The following is a 19,635-nucleotide window of genomic DNA, read 5'->3' as shown; positions in this document are numbered from 1 at the left end:
AATTCTGCTTCGGAACCTCGAACAAGCTGATGCTACAGTCTCCCTGGGAAGGGCCGCAAAAACTGTTTTAATTTTATCCATTAACTGGGCTTTTGTATTACTGGAAGTGCGATTGGTGTCTTTTTCAACTGCGCCCCATACAAAATAATCCATGGGGTTAAGGTCTGGGGAGTTTGGAGGCCAAACATTTGGACTGGTGAAGTCGTAGAAATTTTCAGACAACCATTTTTGACTTTTCCCAGAGGTGTGGCAAGGGGCCGAATCCTGCTGCCATACATACGGCCTACCATTGGCTACCCTTGTTATCCAGGGCTTGACTACAGTTAGCAACTCCACGAACAAAGCCCGAATTCCAATGCCAGGGTTCTTCAACACCTGTTCCTGCAGATTTGCGAGGAATTCTGCTGTACGAACGCAATCAGATCGTCTGCTAGGGATCTTTCTTCTTGCTACATCCTCGTAGTCACCATTGCAAGTCTCTAGTTCATGCCCGATTGTTTTTACTGTATTCAGGGAGCATTGGGCAGCAGTCGTAATATCCTTATTTTGATGGCGGGCACGAATCATCATGATACAAGTTATTCTCTTCCATGATTCAGGTGGGTTCCAGCTATCCATCCTTTCTGACATCTTGTATATGAATGAAGAAGGGTCCAAACTTTTAAATGAAGAGAAGTGTGTGTTAATACATGTAACTTACGGAAAAATATAATTAATTATAAATATGTCAAATTTATCCCGAACACCCTGTACTAGTTTCCATAAATGAAGGAACAAAGAGAAAAATTGTGGGACCTTGGAGGGTAGGGGTGAGGCACCTGAAAGTCAGGTACATTATCTAAAGAGTGATGCTGAGCCTGGTTATCATATACAAATGAGTAATGTAGTCAGAGGTATATGCCTATGAGCCAAGGCATAAAAGCAGGTATTTTGGAGCATTTTTCCATGCTCTCACTCCAGACATGTTATGTCAGGAGTGAGAGCAAGATATTTTGTGATAGCAAAATTCTTGGATATGGCTGCAAGACATCATATAACCAATGAATTTAGGTGGCAAGCCATCATAAGACTACAAGCTGGCAAAAGTTAGGTGGAAGTAACCAGATGGTTTCATGTGAGTTTTTCCATTCACAGACTGTGACAGCCACAAACAGCATCTTGAAGATACAGTGAAGGAAGACCATGGGCAGCAACTGCACTGGGTGACCATATCTCTGATTATCTGCTTGCTGAAACAGGAGTGCCACCCTAAATCAGATACAATTTGACCTTGTATCAGCTACAGAAACACTGGTATCTGCTTCAACTGTGTGCAGAAGAGAGAACATCCGAAGTGGGCTCCACGTCAACTGGATCGAAGACCAATGGGGTCGGTATTGTTATTTAGATAGTCCCGATTTGCTCTACAAAACAATCTGGAGAGGACCAGGGGCATGTTATCAGTCGTCTCTAACATCTATGAAAAGGACAATAAGGGTGAAGGTAGTGTAATGATTTGGAGGAGCATCTCATTGGGTGGATGCACCAATCTGTGTTGTGCTGCAACTTATAGAAACAAGATCTTGGACCCCTTTGTTCGTCCATATGTGGGTGCGATAGGATAGACATTTATTCTATGCAATGGATAATGCTAGTCCTCATCGAGCAAGTTCATGGACCAATATTTTCAAGAAGAAACTACTGTATGCATGGATTGGCCAGTCAGGTCTCCTCACCTTAATCCTATTAAGAATGTCTGGGATGCTCTAAGTAGATGTGTTGTCGCTCTCAAAAATCTTGAAGGATTTAGGAGAGAGCTTTACAAGAGCAATGGTTGTTATTATGAACTGAGCTCCTGGACACTATTATAAAGAGTATTTTATACTGTTTATAATAGTGCATATTCCCTATTGAGGCACTTTGAAAATCTCATTTTGACCTCTGTTTGTCTATTGTCTTTATGTATCCATTTATTGCTGAGGTAAACTATTTATTTACAATTTTTGTGGGTGTTTCTTTCACTGAAATGCATAAAAATTTCATAGTGTTTGAGTTATCGTGATTTTTCTCCTTGTTCTGCAATTTATAGAAGCCAATGTATATATTAAAAGTCTGGAGTTTGGGAAGTTAAAATGGCATTCGTTATATAAAAGATTAATGTTTCTAAGGAATTTTTAAAAAAGATACATCAGAATAAGGGTCAATTTTGTATAATATTGCAAGAAAATCTTCAACAATATCATGCAGAAACTTCCATCTCAAATTCTTTATTACATATTTTGCCTTGGAAGAAAAGCTGCAATTGCTTACATGATTTTTAGGCTTTATCCATACCACAAGGATGGTAAATGACACTGACAAATGTAGATCCCTTAACTATTCTCTTAAATACCATGTACATCCAATACAATATATATGGGGAGGCAAAGTCTAGTCCCGATTTCCTACTTTACATCCAAAGTACAAGTCACGTTTTTCTTCGTCAGAAAAGTGAATACTTATTTTGCAGAGTTTATCACTTCATCAACCACACATATACAGAAAAAATGAGTCTGCATTGTTTACATACTTCATTGTGTAACTACAATTTCAGATAATGATCAAAGTCACTTTAAATGCACAACACTAAGAGAGAGCAAATGCTAAAAGCATACATGGAATTTGAAGTGGCAGCTTACTTAACTGTGCTCTTCATAGAAGTAAAAATCAAGCCCCATGAACAAAGCTATCTTAATGAATGATGAGAGACAGCGATATGCACACATATCATATGAGATTTGTACTTGCCTTTGGCAAAGTGAGTATTGACAGTTTAAAAGCACATCTTCCCCACTTGGAGGAAATGCCAACTAGACCTGTAGGTAATAGATGTCTTTCATCGCCTTCAATGAAATACCATTGCTCTGCTTTTTTTTGGAGGTGTGGGTACTGGCATGTCTCATCTCCTGGAATCTCTGGTTCTGTTCCCCTTCTGCATGAATTGCAGGTGGTGGTCTTGCTCAACACATTGTTCTTATTGTTATTATTACTGAATTTACTGATGAATACTCAAATGGAGTAGTATCTGCTCCATTTGAGTATGTGCTCAAGCCCCACCCTCTGGTGCATGCCTCTTCCCTTTAAGTTTCCTGAATTAACTCATCCATGAAAGCTAGTTATACAAATATTAGTGTTTTAACTGCAGCTACAAAAAACTCCCATAAAAATAATAAAAGAATAAAAAATACAAGGAATTGTAAAAACTAATATATATATATATATATAGTTTTAAAACTCAGGGGTTACCCTGAGTGTCGAGTCTTCAAAATTCGAGTCATCAGAATTCAAGGAGAAGTGGCCTACCAGTTCGGAACACAGGGGGGTTGGGGGGCAGTTTGAAGACTCTATACTCAGGGGCTACCCTGAGTGTTGAGGGGGGGGGCATAGGCGTCAGGGCCCCCTTGTATATATATACATACCAAAAAAACCTAAAAATAATACCATACCAGAATTTCTTCTAATAAAAACACTTACACATCTATCTCGTAAACATTCAAGGCATTGATAAAACATTAATAATTCGGCTTACAGACATCAAAATCTGATCTACTATTCTTAACTGAACCTCAATTAGCAGCATGCATAACTTCAGCCCACCTAAACTAAACCAACTTCATCTTGCATAATGCATTCTACAAAAAAAAAAAAAAAAAAAAATGTGTATGTGTGTGCACATGCATTCATCAAATCTTGCCAAAGGCTATCCAACCTGGAATCCTCACTTTTTGATCTTACCTTAATATTTCCTTAGTTCACATTAAAGTTCTTCAATTGCTTCCTTTATTACTCCCCTAATTTTGATAACCATGCTACCCTTTTTGACTACTTATCACTAAAGTTAATTTCATACAAGGAGACTTTAACATCATTAACACAAATTAGCTCCCCTTTTCTAACTTCAAAGATCAAGCCACAAGGGAGGCCAAATCATAAGTCATGATCTATCACACATAATTAACCTATCAACCCGAGTACCAGATAATCCTCATTATTCTTCCAACAAGGTGGATCTTTTCTTAACTAGCTCTCCCTTCCAATAAACTGAGGTTGTCTGCTTTCTACTCTTAGTAAATCTCACCACAATTTTATTCATCATTTTCTACAAATCAATCTTCTCCCAGTCACACCCAGTCTGCCTGTAGTGCTAAATGGGATGACCTCCAGAATTTCTATGCGACCTTTCCCTTTATATTAAAGATGAAAATAAATTATATTCTTGATTTAATCCTTTATCCAAGTGTAAGCAAACAAAGTTTACACCTGAAGTAATTTCAGGACTAGTAACTCATATATAGAATCGAATGACTTCACATCACTTGCCTTAGTATCCCATAATACAGAGCACATATTCTTACTGACATGTATAATGCTATGCATTATGGGAAGGGTCAATACCCAGACCGGGTTTCGACCTTTATTGAGGTCTCATCAGTGGGAGCCAGGCCCAGGCCAAGATTGAAGTAATGTACTAGTCATATTTCCATATACACCTTTTGGCTACTAGTATATGGAAATATGACTTCTGCATTCCTTCAACTTTGGTATCACTTCTGGCCTTGGCTCCCACTGATTAGATCTCAATAAAGGTCAAAACCAGTGTGGATAGTAACCCTTCGCATAATGCATAGTATTATACAAGTCCATAAGGATATGTGATTTGTATTATGGAATACTAAGGCAAGCGATGTGAAGTCATTAGCTTCTATATACGAGTTGCCCAGTCCTGAAATTACTTCAGGCACAAACTTTGTTTATAGTATAACCAAGTGGAAAAACTTCCAAGGCTTATTAGGTTACCATTTTCACTCTCCTGATCCAAACATCTGCACTGAGCTAATAACCAGAATAATCCTCACTGGAATAAGAGCTTTAATTTCCCCACTCCTCTGCAAACCCTTGACCCTTACCCAAGCCATGGTTCTCTAAAAATTGTTCCACTGCAGTCCATGATAAAAATGCAGAATATGTATAATGGTTTGAATCACTTAAATCAAAAACTCTAGCTTCTCATTCAGCTTAAACTACAACAAAAAACAAGCATAAAAAGCTGTTGACAATATCAAAGCAGACTTCATAAGAATGAAATGCAAAAAGCTTTGTTCCTGCTTAACTGGCAGGTGAGTCTGATCCCACATTAATGGTTAGATTACTTAGTGCTTTCACTCTCCTAATGCAAACATCTGCACTGAACTAATAATTGGAAAGAGGGCCTTCATTCTCCATTAAACTGCAAACCCTGTTAAGGGTTGGGCATACTTCTGCCCTTCCTTGTTTCCACCTCTCTCGCATTCTGATGGTACCATGATGACCTCACCCAAGAATAAGCCAGACCCTCTTGGAATCAGTATTTTATTTTCCTCCAACTCCTGTTTAGATGACCAAGGCAAATGCTCCTGCACTACCCAAAACTGTCCATTGCATGCCTTTGCTCTCTTTTGTTAAAAGGACAGCAGAAAAATCCTGATTAATATGGATACCAATAAGGCTCCTGGTCTAGATGGCATTCCTCCAGTTATGCTCAAACCTTCTGCTCCAGAATTAACACCCATCTAGTATCACCTATATAAGCTGGCATATTCATTCACTACCTTATTGCATGGAAGCAAGACTTGATAAAGTCTTGCCACCTGTACCTATAAAAGGGAGATAAAAGTCAGCCTTCAAACTATCATCCCATTTCTCCCATCTCACTGCTCTCAAAAGTGATGGAGAAGGTCATCAACAACTAGCTTCTTCACCACTTGATGACTTATCAATCACCAATATGTATTCCACCATTCTCATTCTACAGTAGACCTCCTGATTAACCTTGCACACTTTTGGATAAAGACAATGGAAAGATCTGGAGAAACCTATGTGGCTGCTCTCAATATTTCAAAGGCATTTGAATGTGCTGGAATGAAAACTTTCTGAACAAGTAACCACCTTATGATCTCCCTCCTGCACTTTATGAGTGGACTGCCAGCTTCCTCTCTGGTCATTTATTGTGTCTCACGATGGACGGCCTCCTCTGATTAGATTTCTTTGTCAATGCCAGACTATCTCAGAGCTCTGTACTCTCAACCCATGCTCTTTGTCCTTTATAGCAATGACCTTCTCTCTCTCTGACTCCAAATTTTTTCATAATTTTACCAACGACAGTACTCTCCTTTATTTTTCTTCATTTGAAGTCTGTAATACAGAAATGATTGAAGCCTCGCAAACTTCTATAATCAATGCCTTAAATACTGATCTCGCCATTCTAAAATGGGGTAAAGACAACTTAGTGAATTTCGATGCTATTAAAACTCAGTCTTATCTTATTACCCACAAGACAGATCACTCTATTTCACTTTCACTTACTTTCAATAATATTTCAATATCCTTTCAAGATCAGTTTTCTTTTCTTGAGCTGATGGTTAGCCCAAGAAGAGACTGACTGGCACAAACATATTACATCAGTAGCCTCCTTGGCCTCTAAAAACTTTGTGTTGCTTTTTGTTCAAAACATTATTTCACTTCTGCTCATCTCCTAACACTTTATAAGTCTCAGATCTGACCTGAATTGGAATGTTGTTCTAACATTTGGGGGTGATGCACCCAAAACCTCCCTTGATGATAAACAGAAGAAGAAGGTGATCCATTTAACAGGTGACCTCTGTCTCACAAAAAATCCCTTCATTCACTTTCTCAGAGGTGTTCTGTTGAACTGGCCACTACCATTCCTCTACTTTCTTCTAATCATTACATGATTACAGCAGCCACTGGTCAACATCCAGACAATTTCCAATCCCTAATGAGCTTCTTATCTTCCTTCATCCCATCTACCTCTGTTCTTTGGAACAATCTCTCTCATACTGTTTTTTCCACCAAGTACAATCTCTAATTCTAACAGAGTAAAAAATTATATTACTTCTTTCTCCCTAACCATTTATCCCCATGGAAGTGCTATGTTGCAGGTATTGTGTCGTTTCATTATAAAAAAAAGAAATATCTAATACTTGCACACTAGAATGTTCTGAAGTTTTTCAATCCAATGTCAATAATTTATGTTTCAAAATTTTCAAGAAAAATAAAGTAACATCCATTTTGTGAATAAAGCATGAAAGATGCTAAAAATCAATATTTTTGTTAATATGTATACCATTCTTTTAAGATGTCTTCCTTTTTACTTTTTATGCATCCTAAGGGTTAGGGTTACTTAAGTGTTAAAGTTTGATAACTGGAAGCAAATCTCCACATAGTTTATAAGGGGCATGCAAAATGAACCAGGGCTTCTGACTCACCAATATTAGCCTTCTTGTCATTTATCCCATTAATAGATATCTATTAGGATAACAAATGAATAAAAATGAGCTAGAAATTTTGGACTTGGCCAACTAAATAGTATTCAGTATTGGCTTAAAGCACAAACAAAAATAATGATACTGCCTCATGAAAGGTGATGGCAGCTGGGGTACTGTCCAGTTAAACAAGCCTTCCCACCCTCTATTGTTTTATAAGGGCACCTAGTTGAACACTGGAAAGTTAACCAAAATAAAGATACATGACATCAATGTAAGAAGATACCATATCAACCTACTTTATTGTTGCTGAAACAGAGGAGATACTAGTAAAGAATAACAATTAGATGTTATATCTAGGTAATAGAGATAAGGGAAAGGAAGGAGCAGCTGTAGTATTCAAAAATAACCTTCTTGAATAGCAGGCAATTTTACTAAGAATGATATGGGCAATTTCAAAATGGAAAATTTGATGAGTCCTGGTCCCACTGAAGATTTTAGCAAAGAAAAAAATACAGAAAGAGGACAGAAGACATTATCTATCTGTCTGTATAATATATATATATATATATATATATATATATATATATATACAGGGTGTTCGGGATAAATTTGACAGTTTCGTAAGGAAAAAGAAAATCTTCTTTGTATCTATTAAATTTAATGAATTGACAAAAAAACATTACAGGCAGAGTTAATTACAATACTATCAACAAGATTTACTCAAAATAACCACCATTAGCATCGATCACAGCTTCAATTCTGCTTCGGAACCTCGAACAAGCTGATGCTACAGTCTCCCTGGGAAGGGCCGCAAAAACTGTTTTAATTTTATCCATTAACTGGGCTTTTGTATTACTGGAAGTGCGATTGGTGTCTTTTTCAACTGCGCCCCATACAAAATAATCCATGGGGTTAAGGTCTGGGGAGTTTGGAGGCCAAACATTTGGACTGGTGAAGTCGTAGAAATTTTCAGACAACCATTTTTGACTTTTCCCAGAGGTGTGGCAAGGGGCCGAATCCTGCTGCCATACATACGGCCTACCATTGGCTACCCTTGTTATCCAGGGCTTGACTACAGTTAGCAACTCCACGAACAAAGCCCGAATTCCAATGCCAGGGTTCTTCAACACCTTTTCCTGCAGATTTGCGAGGAATTCTGCTGTACGAACGCAATCAGATCGTCTGCTAGGGATCTTTCTTCTTGCTACATCCTCGTAGTCACCATTGCAAGTCTCTAGTTCATGCCTGATTGTTTTTACTGTATTCAGGGAGCATTGGGCAGCAGTCGTAATATCCTTATTTTGATGGCGGGCACGAATCATCATGATACAAGTTATTCTCTTCCATGATTCAGGTGGGTTCCAGCTATCCATCCTTTCTGACATCTTGTATATGAATGAAGAAGGGTCCAAACTTTTAAATGAAGAGAAGTGTGTGTTAATACATGTAACTTACGGAAAAATATAATTAATTATAAATATGTCAAATTTATCCCGAACACCCTGTATATATATATATATATATATTTTTTTTTTTTTTCAAAATTCATTTTTACTCGGTTGGAATATTATAAAAACGATTTAATGACTATTACCGAGAGAAAAGATGACAAGATATATTTAGCAAGATACTACTAGTTTCGTTACATGAACATCCTCAGGTATCACAATCAAAGAAGTATATAAAAAATTACAGAGACTTAAAACTGTACTAACAGAACAAGTATAAAAAACAGTAGCGTGTTTGAAAAAAATGCAAGTATGAGTTCCAAACAAATGAATACTACACGCTGTCGCGAGTGCGCCAGTACTGAACAGAAGCAACGTGTGCGTCAGAGAGATTGTAACTCAGGCTGTTGTTGATATGAGAGGAATCTAGAGAAATTTCCCTAGATTCAACAATCTTTCTTTCGAGTTCATCGTAGCACACATGGATGTTAGCAGTTTGAGTCCAGTTTACAATGTGCTGGCGGCCTTCGTCTGAGTTAGCTGAAAAGAGAACGTGGCTAGAGAGAGCGCTAGCTCTAGTCCTGTTATAGGAGATATCTCTACGGTGTTAATCCAAACGTAGAAGGATGGATTTAGCAGTCTGTCCATAGTATGGCTTTCCGCAATCACACAAAATCTTGTATACTCCTGGAAACTGAGTAGGAAGATGTTTCTGTTTATGTTTGCTAAGTAATTAAACTAGTAAACTAGTAGTATCTTGTTAAATATATCTTGTCATCTTTTCTCTCGGTGATAGTCATTAAACCTTTTATATATATATATATATATATATATATATATATATGTATGTATGCTGGCATGGTTGGCCAAGTGGTTAGTGTATCCACTCTCAGCCAAGAGGCTGCAGGTCTGAATCCCATGTAGGCATGGATGTTTGTGATTGTCTTCTCCCAATATGGACTGGGTCACAAAGGGAGTAGTAGACCCAAAACCTTCCGCAATGGGAGAGGCCTTCACCCTGCAGTGGGTAGAAAAATAGGCTGTTAATTTTTTTTTTTTATAATATACCATATTTTTCCGTGTATAAGACAATAAGTTTTTCAAAAATTTTTAGACCAAAAATTGGGGTCGTCTTATACATGGTGGGTAACTGGTTGAGAGACCAACCATGGTTGTCGTGGTGAAACTGCCGGTACCTTGTCTACGCGAACAGACTTCAGCCAATCACTAGCTTTTGTTAACTCTGTCGATTGATGTCATTAATGGCTGATTCTGAATAAACCAATCAGAACTCTTAAAGCATTCATACATCTGCAACTTGTTGGTGGGGTAAGTTAATGCATTAACAATATTTTGAGCACTGGCCCATAAAAATGTCCGAAAATAAAAAATGATTGTCATATTCTTCCAATTCAAGTTAAAAGTCATCAATTATGCAAAAGAACATGGAAATAAAGCTTCAGAGAAACAGTTTGGATCTCCTCCCACTGAGTGTATGATTAGACAGTGGAGAAAACAGGAAGAACAACTATTCAAGATGCCAAAAAAAAAAGAGGGCCTTAAGAGGAAAACCAGCAAAATGGCCAAACTTGGAGCAGTGGCTTAAGACTTAAATTATGGAGCAGCGCCAGAGTGGGATATGAGTGCCAGCCAAGCTTATTCAATATGAGGCAAAAAGGTTTGCAAGAGAAATGAATATTGTTGATTTCACAGGAAAGGCAAAATTGTGCTTCAACTTCATGAGGAGAGAAGGGTTGGCCATGAGAACACAAACCAAGTTAGCCCTGAAAATGCATCTTAAATGCATCCCTAAAAATGCATCTTAGTATGTATCTTAAAAATATTACCTAACTACTAAATATACTTGGAATGTTTAAAAAAACATCAAATGTGTTCTGTTTTATGTTTAAAATATTATTTCTTAATTTTGGGTTCGTCTTATACACGAAAAAATATGGTATATATACGAGGGCTGTTCAATAAGTAATAAGACTAATTTTACTGTGGTGAAACCACTCATCACAATATTAATTTCTGTGGAATAAAGAAATGTTGCTGTCTGTATTAACAAAAGAGGCTGATAGATAGCGTATACGGGCTGATGTGCCAGAATGTCACATGACTAAACGCAAGCTTGTTTCGGCGCGCCTATGAGCCACGACCAGTCGTCGAAATGGAAGCGTCCTTGGAACAGCGTTATGTGATTAAATTTTGTGTGCATTTGCAAAAATCGGCATCGGACACTTTTAACATGATACGCGAAGTTTTCCACGATGAAGCAATGTCAAGGGCAAGTGTTTTTCGCTGGCATAAAACTCTTAAGGAAGGAAGGCAAAATGTGGAAGATCTTGAATGTGAGGGAAGACCTTCAACGTCCATCACAGAGACAATGGTCAACACAGCAGCGATTATCATCAAGGAGGATCGCAGAATTACAGTATGCCAGCTGCATCTTGTCCTGAATATTTCTGTGGGAAGTGTTCACTCAATCATGGCTGAACATTTGGGACTAAAACGTGTTTGCACCCGATGGATTCCCAAATTCTTGACACCGGAGCAAATGCAGCATCGAGTGGATGTGTGCACAGAATGGAAAGAAAGACTGGAACAAGAAGGCAACAACTTCTTAAAACGCATCATTACAGCAGATGAAGTTTGGTTGTATCACTATGACCCTACAATGAAACAACAAAGCAGTGAATGGAAGCATCCGTCTTTGCCTACCCCCAAGAAAGCAAAAACTGTAAAATCGGCTGGTAAAGTTATGATCATAATGTTTTTTTGACTACGAAGGCATTGTTTACCAACATGCTGTAGAACCCGGGAATACTATAAACGGCTCATACTATGCGCATGTTTTACGGACAATGGTACAGCATGTCGAAAGGAAGCGTCCATTGCTGAAGAATGGCTTCTTATTGTACGATAATGCAAGACCACATATTGCTGGTGGTGTAGTGGACGTTTTGCAGAAGGACAACATAGATATCCTATCACACCCTCCATACAGTCTTGATCTCGTACCGTGCAATTTCTGGCTGTTTCCTCAGCTCAAGAAACCACTAAGAGGCCACCATTTCGAAAGCAACAAAGCATGTGTAAAAGATGCGGAGGTGGTTTTGAAAGAACTCTCAAAAAATGGACTTTCACATGTGTTTAAGGACACAACGTTGGGACAAATGCATTGCGTCTTACAGTAGTTACTTCGAAAAAGACCATGTAAATGATGACGATTAAAGGTAATCTGTTTTCTGTATAAATATAGTCTAATAACTTATTGAACAGCCTACGTATGTATATATATATATATATATATATATATAGAGAGAGAGAGAGAGAGAGAGAGAGAGAGAGAGATCAAGCTAGTTTTTCCTGGATACAAGAATACACAGGATATTTAAAATAGGAAGTGATAATGAAAGTAAATTACAGGCAAGAAATAATATTCTTGTTTTAATTCTATACCAAAGTATAAGCAAACAAAGTTCATGCATAAAGTATCTTCACAATCAGTCTACTTGTATAAGCTGCTGACTTCACCTCAATTGCCTTGGTATCTCATAATGCACAGCACACTTCCTTTTGGACATGTATATTGCTGTACATTAAGGGAGGGGTTACTACCTAGACCGGTTTGGACCTTTACTGATGGTTCATCAGTTGGTGACTAGACTCAGGAAGATAATGAGGCTAAATCTGCCAAAGTTATATATTTTCCATATACAAGTAGTAAAATGAAGTATTACCATATTATCAAAATACTCTAGATCAATAATAACTGTAGAAAGTTTTTTCACTTGATTACAAAATAAATTATAATGGAAAAGAAATTATATCATTCTTTAATCTTTTACCCAAGCATAAGCAGAGTGGACTACTTTTATATAAAAGCTGTTGAGTTTTACACCAATTGTCTCAGTATCCCATAATGTGCAGCATGCTTCCTTTTAGATGTATCTTACTATACATTAAGGGAACGATCACTACCCAGACTGGTTTCAACCTTTACTGAGATCTTATCACTGGGAACTAAACCAAGAAATATAATGTTTAAAACTTTAGTTTAATATAAACCAAAATATATATTTTGGTTTATATTAAACTAAAGTTTTACTCTAACATAGTAGTTGTATCCATAATTTTCATAATGTATTCTGATCACTGTGTAAGCATGAAAGAAAAAATTCTCATAATCCATAGAGATGTCACTTCCTAATTGCATCAAGCTGAAAAAGAAATTTACTTCCAGTAAAGCACTTCACATGTATGCACATACAGAGAAAGTGATTCTCAGAGAACAAATTCAAGCAGCCTGCAAAAATCTAGCAATGACCCAAAAACAAGTTTAAGATTTACAATCTGAACTCTCTAGTTATATGAATCTGGATATTTTAAATGTACTTGAAAGAATCACTGATAATGCAGCTAAACATATTCTGGAAAGTAATAAAGAAAAACTTCAGGCCAAATTTCATATTTTAAAACAACGGCAAAATTAGAATGTCAATCACACAAATCTAACCAATCAGGATCTCACTTCCTCGGCAAATAATTCCAACAGTGAACAACAAACAAGTGAGATGAGGAGCGACCAACCACATGCAAGCAATGTTCATGTGATCAACCTATCCAGCAACACCTTAAATAACGGTCAACTTGCATTACTTGAAAAAGGCCTAATGCAGTAGCACTTAGAACTGTTAATAAACTGGATGTTATATACCACATAGAAAGAGGCATTAAATCTCTTCCAAATAACATAGCTGATAAATTTTGTCTAGAAACCAGCAATGTTTTGAATAAAAAACTAGCAGCAATCAAGTCATTAAAAACTAATCAAGATATAATTATAGCAAAATCGGACAAAGGTAATGGCACGGTCATCCTTGACAGATCAACTTATATTCATCAGATGAATCAACTAGTCTCTGAAAACAGCACCTATCAGCTTGTGAACTATAATCTGACCAACAGGATAAAGAGAAAAAAAAACTGAAATTACTTAAGTCTGTCACCTGTTGGTCGTCAGACATTGTTAAAAAACTAATACCCCATTATGCCCGTTCTCCCAAAATATATGGTGTTCTCAAGGTACATAAACATAATGTTCCACTTCAGCCCATAGTTGAGGGAATAGACAGCCCTAATTATCACCTAGCCAAGAAATTAGCATCAACACTCATTCTTGTGTAGAGGCTTAAGTGCTGTGAGGACATTATGTTGGAGGTTTAATGGATTTTTTACAACACTCAAAAAGAATTAAAATAGAATTTAATACTTCCTATATTTCGTCCTAGTCACTAGGACATCTACGGGGATTACAAAAAACAATTAATGTAACATGCACACAAAAACTTACAATACTAAACCCAACCACGTGGGTGACACTAAAGTCCTATCTAGGTGGAGCGCCCTCTAAGGGCGGTAGTAGGTGGCCTGGAATGTAAGGTGGGACCTCTGGTGATGAGTGATTCCCAAATCTTCGGAAGCTTAATGCAACTGTATTTATTATGATTTGGTTGGTTTCTGAGAGCTGCTGCTGCTTCTAAGAAAAGTCTCTCTTTCTTGAATTTGCTGTGGTGGAGCATGGTGGTTTTCTTCCATGATACTCTGTGGGTGGTGTCCAACACATGGTCAGCCAAGCCTGAATGGCCATAGTTGTGTTTAACGATGTACGACTTGTGTTCCTCCAGGCGGATGGATGCTGATCTGCCTGTCTGTCCAAAGTACGCAAGCTTACAGGAACAGGGTACTTTGTAAACTCCAGGCAGAGAGAGAGGAGGGAGCTGATCTTTAGTAGACCGGATAAGGGTAGCAAGTTTGCGGTAGGGCTTATATGCTGTGTGTAGGTTATACTTTTTTAGTATCTTGGCTATTTTTTCCGAAGTGCCACGGATGTAGGGTATGGTGATGGCATTTTTAAAATCTTGTTGATGAGAGGGATGGGGAATGGGAGAGGAATTGATTATTTTTTTGATACTGTGTTCACTGTAGCCATTGGAGAGAAAAGTTCTGTGTATGTGGTTAAGCTCAGTAGTGAGGGCGGTTCCACTGGAACAAAGATTGTGGGCTCTCTTGGTAAGAGTTTTAATGATGCCATATTGTTGCGAGGGGTGGTGGTGGGAGAGTTTGTGAATGTATCTGCCTGTGTGTGTGGGTTTTCTGTATACAGTGAAGGCAAGTGTATCATTAGGCAGGCATGTGACTAAGGTTCTAGGAAGGGTAAACAATTGTTCTTTTCCTTTTCCATAGTAAACTGGATTCTTGGATGTAGGCTATTGAGATGACTGAGGAAGGAGTCTAACGTGTCTGGGCCATGAGGCCAAATAGAGAACACATCATCTACATATCTTAGCCAGATAGACGGTTTGAGTGGGGCTGAGTCTAAGGCTCGTTTTTCGAAATCTTCCATATAGAAATTGGCAAAGGGGGGGGGGGGGGTGAGGGGGGGGGGACCCATGGCGGTTCCCTCTATCTGCTTGTAGATTTTGTTCTTCCAAGAGAAATACCCAGAGTTGATGGCAAAGGAAAAGAGATCTAAGATGTCAGAGGGAAAAACGTTTTCTAAGAGAGATAAAGTGTCAGTTAAGGGAATATTGGTAAACAATGAGGAGATATCAAAACTTACTAATATGTCTGTATTATTCAAGGTTAAATTTTCTGTGAAGGCTTTAAAGTGGGTCGAGTTTTTTATATAGGATGCGGAATTTCCGGTGAGGGAGGACAGAGAGTTGGCCAGCTGTTTAGACAGTCTGTAACAAGGTGCATTGGTGGCATCTACTACAGGCCTGAGTGGGGGAACTGGGTTTGAGGATTTTTGGTAAACCGTATATTCAGGGGGGATGGGAGCGGAAAGGTTTAAGTTTTTTCATGACGTCAGGGGGCCAGGAGGTTACTTTTTTAAGTAAGATTTTTAATTTCTTAACTTGTATTTTTGTGGGGTCGTGTTCTAGCGGGATGTAGGTAATGCGATCGCGGAGGATAATGTTCATTTTACGATTGTATTCGCTGGTATTAAGAACTACTGTGGCATTACCCTTATCCGCTCTGGTGATGACGATACTTTTTTCTTTGCATAGTTTCAGCAGAGCGATGCGTTGGACATACGATAAGTTACTTTTTGGAGGCGAAGAGTGAGCGAGGATGTTGGCTACGTCGAGTCTGATGTTGTTGGCTACCTCCGACGGTAAGCGACCGATCCCCCATTCGACGTTAACCATTACATCGAGCACCAGCACTTCTTTCGGGGCGACAGCAAAATTATGACCGAGGCAAAGGGTGCTGATAGCATCATCGTTGAACCTTTTGGAAGAGAGGTTTATTACTGTCTGGAGCGGTTGAATTTGTGGTTGTGGTTTGTCTTTAACCAGGTTGCTGTATTTCTTGACGTGTTTGTTTTTTATTTTTTGAAATTCTCTCTGTGCGGAAGTTTCCGAAATGTCAGAGAGAATCGACCAAAGTTCAGGGTTAAGAACAGTGGAGAGCTCTGAATGTAGGGAGCCAATAGCAGCGTTCATCACTGCGAGGGCAGCACGAGTAGAGGCGATTTGCTCGCGTAGTAATGCCAGGCTGACACGTTTATATATACGGAGTGCTTTTTTGGAATGGAAATTGATCTTCATTTTAATGCAGTTCGGTATCATCTTGTATCCCGACATCTTTTTAAAAAGGCCAGCCTATTTAGTTGTCTAGATAGTCATAGTTTTACTTACTGTATTGCTTGGATTTGCATGCTAAATCTTCTCCATGGATGATTAGAATTCTTGTGTAGAGGCTTAAGTGCTGTGAGGACATTATGTTGGAGGTTTAATGGATTTTTTACAACACTCAAAAAGAATTAAAATAGAATTTAATACTTGTGGGCTCTCTTGGTAAGAGTTTTAATTAAGACCTTAGTCACACGCCTGCCTAATGATACACTTGCCTTCATTGTATACAGAAAACCCACACACACAGGCAGATACATTCACAAACTCTCCCACCACCACCCCTCGCAACAATATGGTATCATTAAAACTCTTACCAAGAGAGCCTACAATCTTTGCTCTCACTACTGAGCTTAACCACACACACAGAACTTTCCTCTCCAATGGCTACAGTGAACACAGTATCAAAAAAATAATCAATTCCTCCCCCATTCCCCGTCCCTCTCGTCAACAAGATTTTAAAAATGCCATCACCATACCCTACATCCGTGGCACTTTGGAAAAAATAGCCAAGATACTAAAAAAGTATAACCTACACACAGCATATAAGCCCTACCGCAAACTTGCTACCCTTATCCGTTCTACGAAAGATCAGCTCCCTCCTCTCTCTCTGCCTGGAGTTTACAAAGTACCCTGTTCCTGTAAGCTTGCGTACTTTGGACAGACAGGCAGATCAGCATCCATCTGCCTGGAGGAACATAAGTCGTACATCGTTAAACACAACTATGGCCATTCAGGCTTGGCTGACCATGTGTTGGACACCACCCACAGAGTATCATGGAAGAAAACCACCATGCTCCACCACAGCAAATTCAAGAAAGAGAGACTTTTCTTAGAAGCAGCAGCAGCTCTCAGAAACCAACAAAATCTTAATAAATATGGTTGCATTAAGCTTCCGAAGATTTGGGAAACACTCATCACCAGAGGTCCCACCTTACATTCCAGGCCACCTACTACCGCCCTTAGAGGGCGCTCCACCTAGATAGGACTTTAGTGTCACCCACGTGGTTGGGTTTAGTATTGTAAGTTTTTGTGTGCATGTTACATTAATTGTTTTTTGTAATCCCCCGTAGATGTCCTAGTGACTAGGACGAAATATAGGAAGTATTAAATTTTATTTTAATTCTTTTTGAGTGTTGTAAAAAATCCTTTAAACCTCCAACATAACATCAACACTCAAAGAGTTGTAGGTCATTCCCCCTCTCCTATATAAAGAACACACAACTCTTCATAAACAAAATTAAAAACATAACACTTGGCAAAGATGATTTATTAGTCAATTTGACATTTCTACCCTTTTCACAAATGTCCCAATCAATGACAATTCTTCTTCTACAGAACAAATTTCCACCTGATATTATGGCTCTCTTTGTCCATGTGCTACGTTCTGGTTATTTCATGCGGCAAAATAAATTTTACCTATAAAAAGAAGGTATGGCCATGGGCTCACTCTTCCAATTGCTAATTTTTATATGGAACTTTTGAGCAACATGCTCTTGATTCCTTTACTCTAAAAACCTACAGTTTGGCTTAGATATGTTGACGATGTTTTCATTATCTGGCCACAGGACCACCAAACGTTAAAGACATTCCTTAGCCACCTGAACAAACAACACGAGCACATACAATTTACTATTGAAATTGAAAATCAGAACTCACTCCCGTTCCTGGATACACTAGTGACACGTCTTCCCTCAGGCAGTCTATCCTTCACTGTTTACCATAAGTCTACACACACCGGCCAATATATACTTGCTAACTCATATCACCACCCTTCACAAAAATTTGGTCATCAACACCCTCAAAAACAGAGCTATAACAATTTCCTCTAATGAACAAGCTCTTAAATAAGAATTAAAAATTATTAGCAATGCATTTATAAATAACGGATATAGCAAAAATACTATTAATAAAATTCTTCATAAAACTTCATCAAAAAGTAGTATAGATTACATCTTGCAAATGTAATCTATACTACATAACCCTTTAATGTATGGGAATTAATCATGCGAATTCTGCCCACACCTTTTGATGTATGACATCAAAAGGTGTGGGCAGAATTTGCATGATTAATTCCTGTACATTAAAGGGTTATCAGAAAAAAATTAATAGAATCCTATATCATTATAATCTTAATGCCACCTTTAAAATTAAAAAACATATTCAACACCTCTAAGGATCCTCTTTCTCCATTGGCACGCACTGGAGTTTATTGCATCTATAGCATTTGTAACTTACCCTGTATTGGAGAAATTGGACATACAATCCCTATCTGTAAAAAAGAACACAAATGACTCATTAAACATAATTTTGGTGAAGCAGGCCTCTCAGTTCATGCTCTTAACACCCTACATTGAATTGATTGGGAAAGTACTTGTTCTTTGTATCATACAAAAACTTGGTATGAACAGAAATTTAAAGAAGCCTGTGAAATTTTGATTAACCACCCTAATCTTAATAATAATGGGGGCTTAAAAATCCCAAGAATTTGGATGGCTCATATTCAGCAGACTTAATTTCCAGCAAACTCTAACTTTAGAACTGTAAGATTTTCATTTTTATTGGCCACTATCTATATCAATTGCATTTTATATGTACACTAGTGGCCAAAATTGTGGAAACCTTTTGAAAAAAGTGTATTTTTGAGGTTTCAGCTCATAACACCACTTTTTTTTGGTGTAATACCATAAAATTATATATCAATGGAAAGATAATTTAATCAAGAATGTAATGCAACAAAGTTTGTTCAATTATCTGTATTCTATGAAAAGATATAGCCAAATAACCATAAAAAAAGAAGCACAATGTGCTTAGGTTGATATGAAGTAGTTTTCCTTCATTTGAATGTAGCCAATGAGCATGAGTGTTTAGAGAGCTAATCAGGTGTCATCTTGTTTTGGCAATGAGCCAATAAGGTCACAGTAGGATTCAGCTATTGATGTCATGTATTGGAGCTGAGAGGAGGACATTTGTCAGTGTGTTATATGATTGCTAACAAGTTGGTCGGGGGTTTTTTTTTGTGTTCTTTCATTTAGTGAGCTTGTAAAACGTAATAAAATTAAAGAAATGGCAAAAAGAGTTGACTGGTCACCCAGAAAGCGATGTAAAATAGTACTATTAAGTGAACAAGGCTACAGTTATGAAGAAATTAGAAGAAAAATTGGTGGAAACTTAACCAAAGGTGGAATTTCTAAATTT

The 19,635-nt window shown here is 37.9% G+C and overlaps 1 protein-coding gene across 4 annotated transcripts in view; it reads right to left on the bottom strand.

Moving 5' to 3' along the window:
• Window positions 1-19,635, bottom strand: part of LOC150095607 (WD repeat-containing protein 70) — a 198,270-nt gene that overhangs the window by 2,533 nt on the left and 176,102 nt on the right. Inside the window, exon 17 of one of the 4 annotated variants that reach the window (XM_090410795.1) lies at window positions 3,094-3,130. The exons of the other annotated variants lie outside the window; for them this stretch is intronic. Within the exon in view, the coding sequence (XP_090266921.1) occupies window positions 3,118-3,130 (13 nt within the window). The 3' untranslated portion in view covers window positions 3,094-3,117. Of the gene's footprint in view, window positions 1-3,093; window positions 3,131-19,635 lie in introns of those variants that run through there. 4 annotated transcript variants of the gene reach the window in all.

The sequence above is a fragment of the Typopeltis vanoorti genome, chromosome 20 (assembly GCF_054136105.1).
Source record: "Typopeltis vanoorti isolate ZY-2024b chromosome 20, IOZ_Tvanoo_1.0, whole genome shotgun sequence".
Lineage (NCBI taxonomy): Eukaryota > Metazoa > Arthropoda > Arachnida > Uropygi > Thelyphonidae > Typopeltis > Typopeltis vanoorti.
The sequence above is the reverse complement of the archived record's forward strand: the minus strand, read 5'-3'. Positions and strand labels throughout refer to the sequence as shown.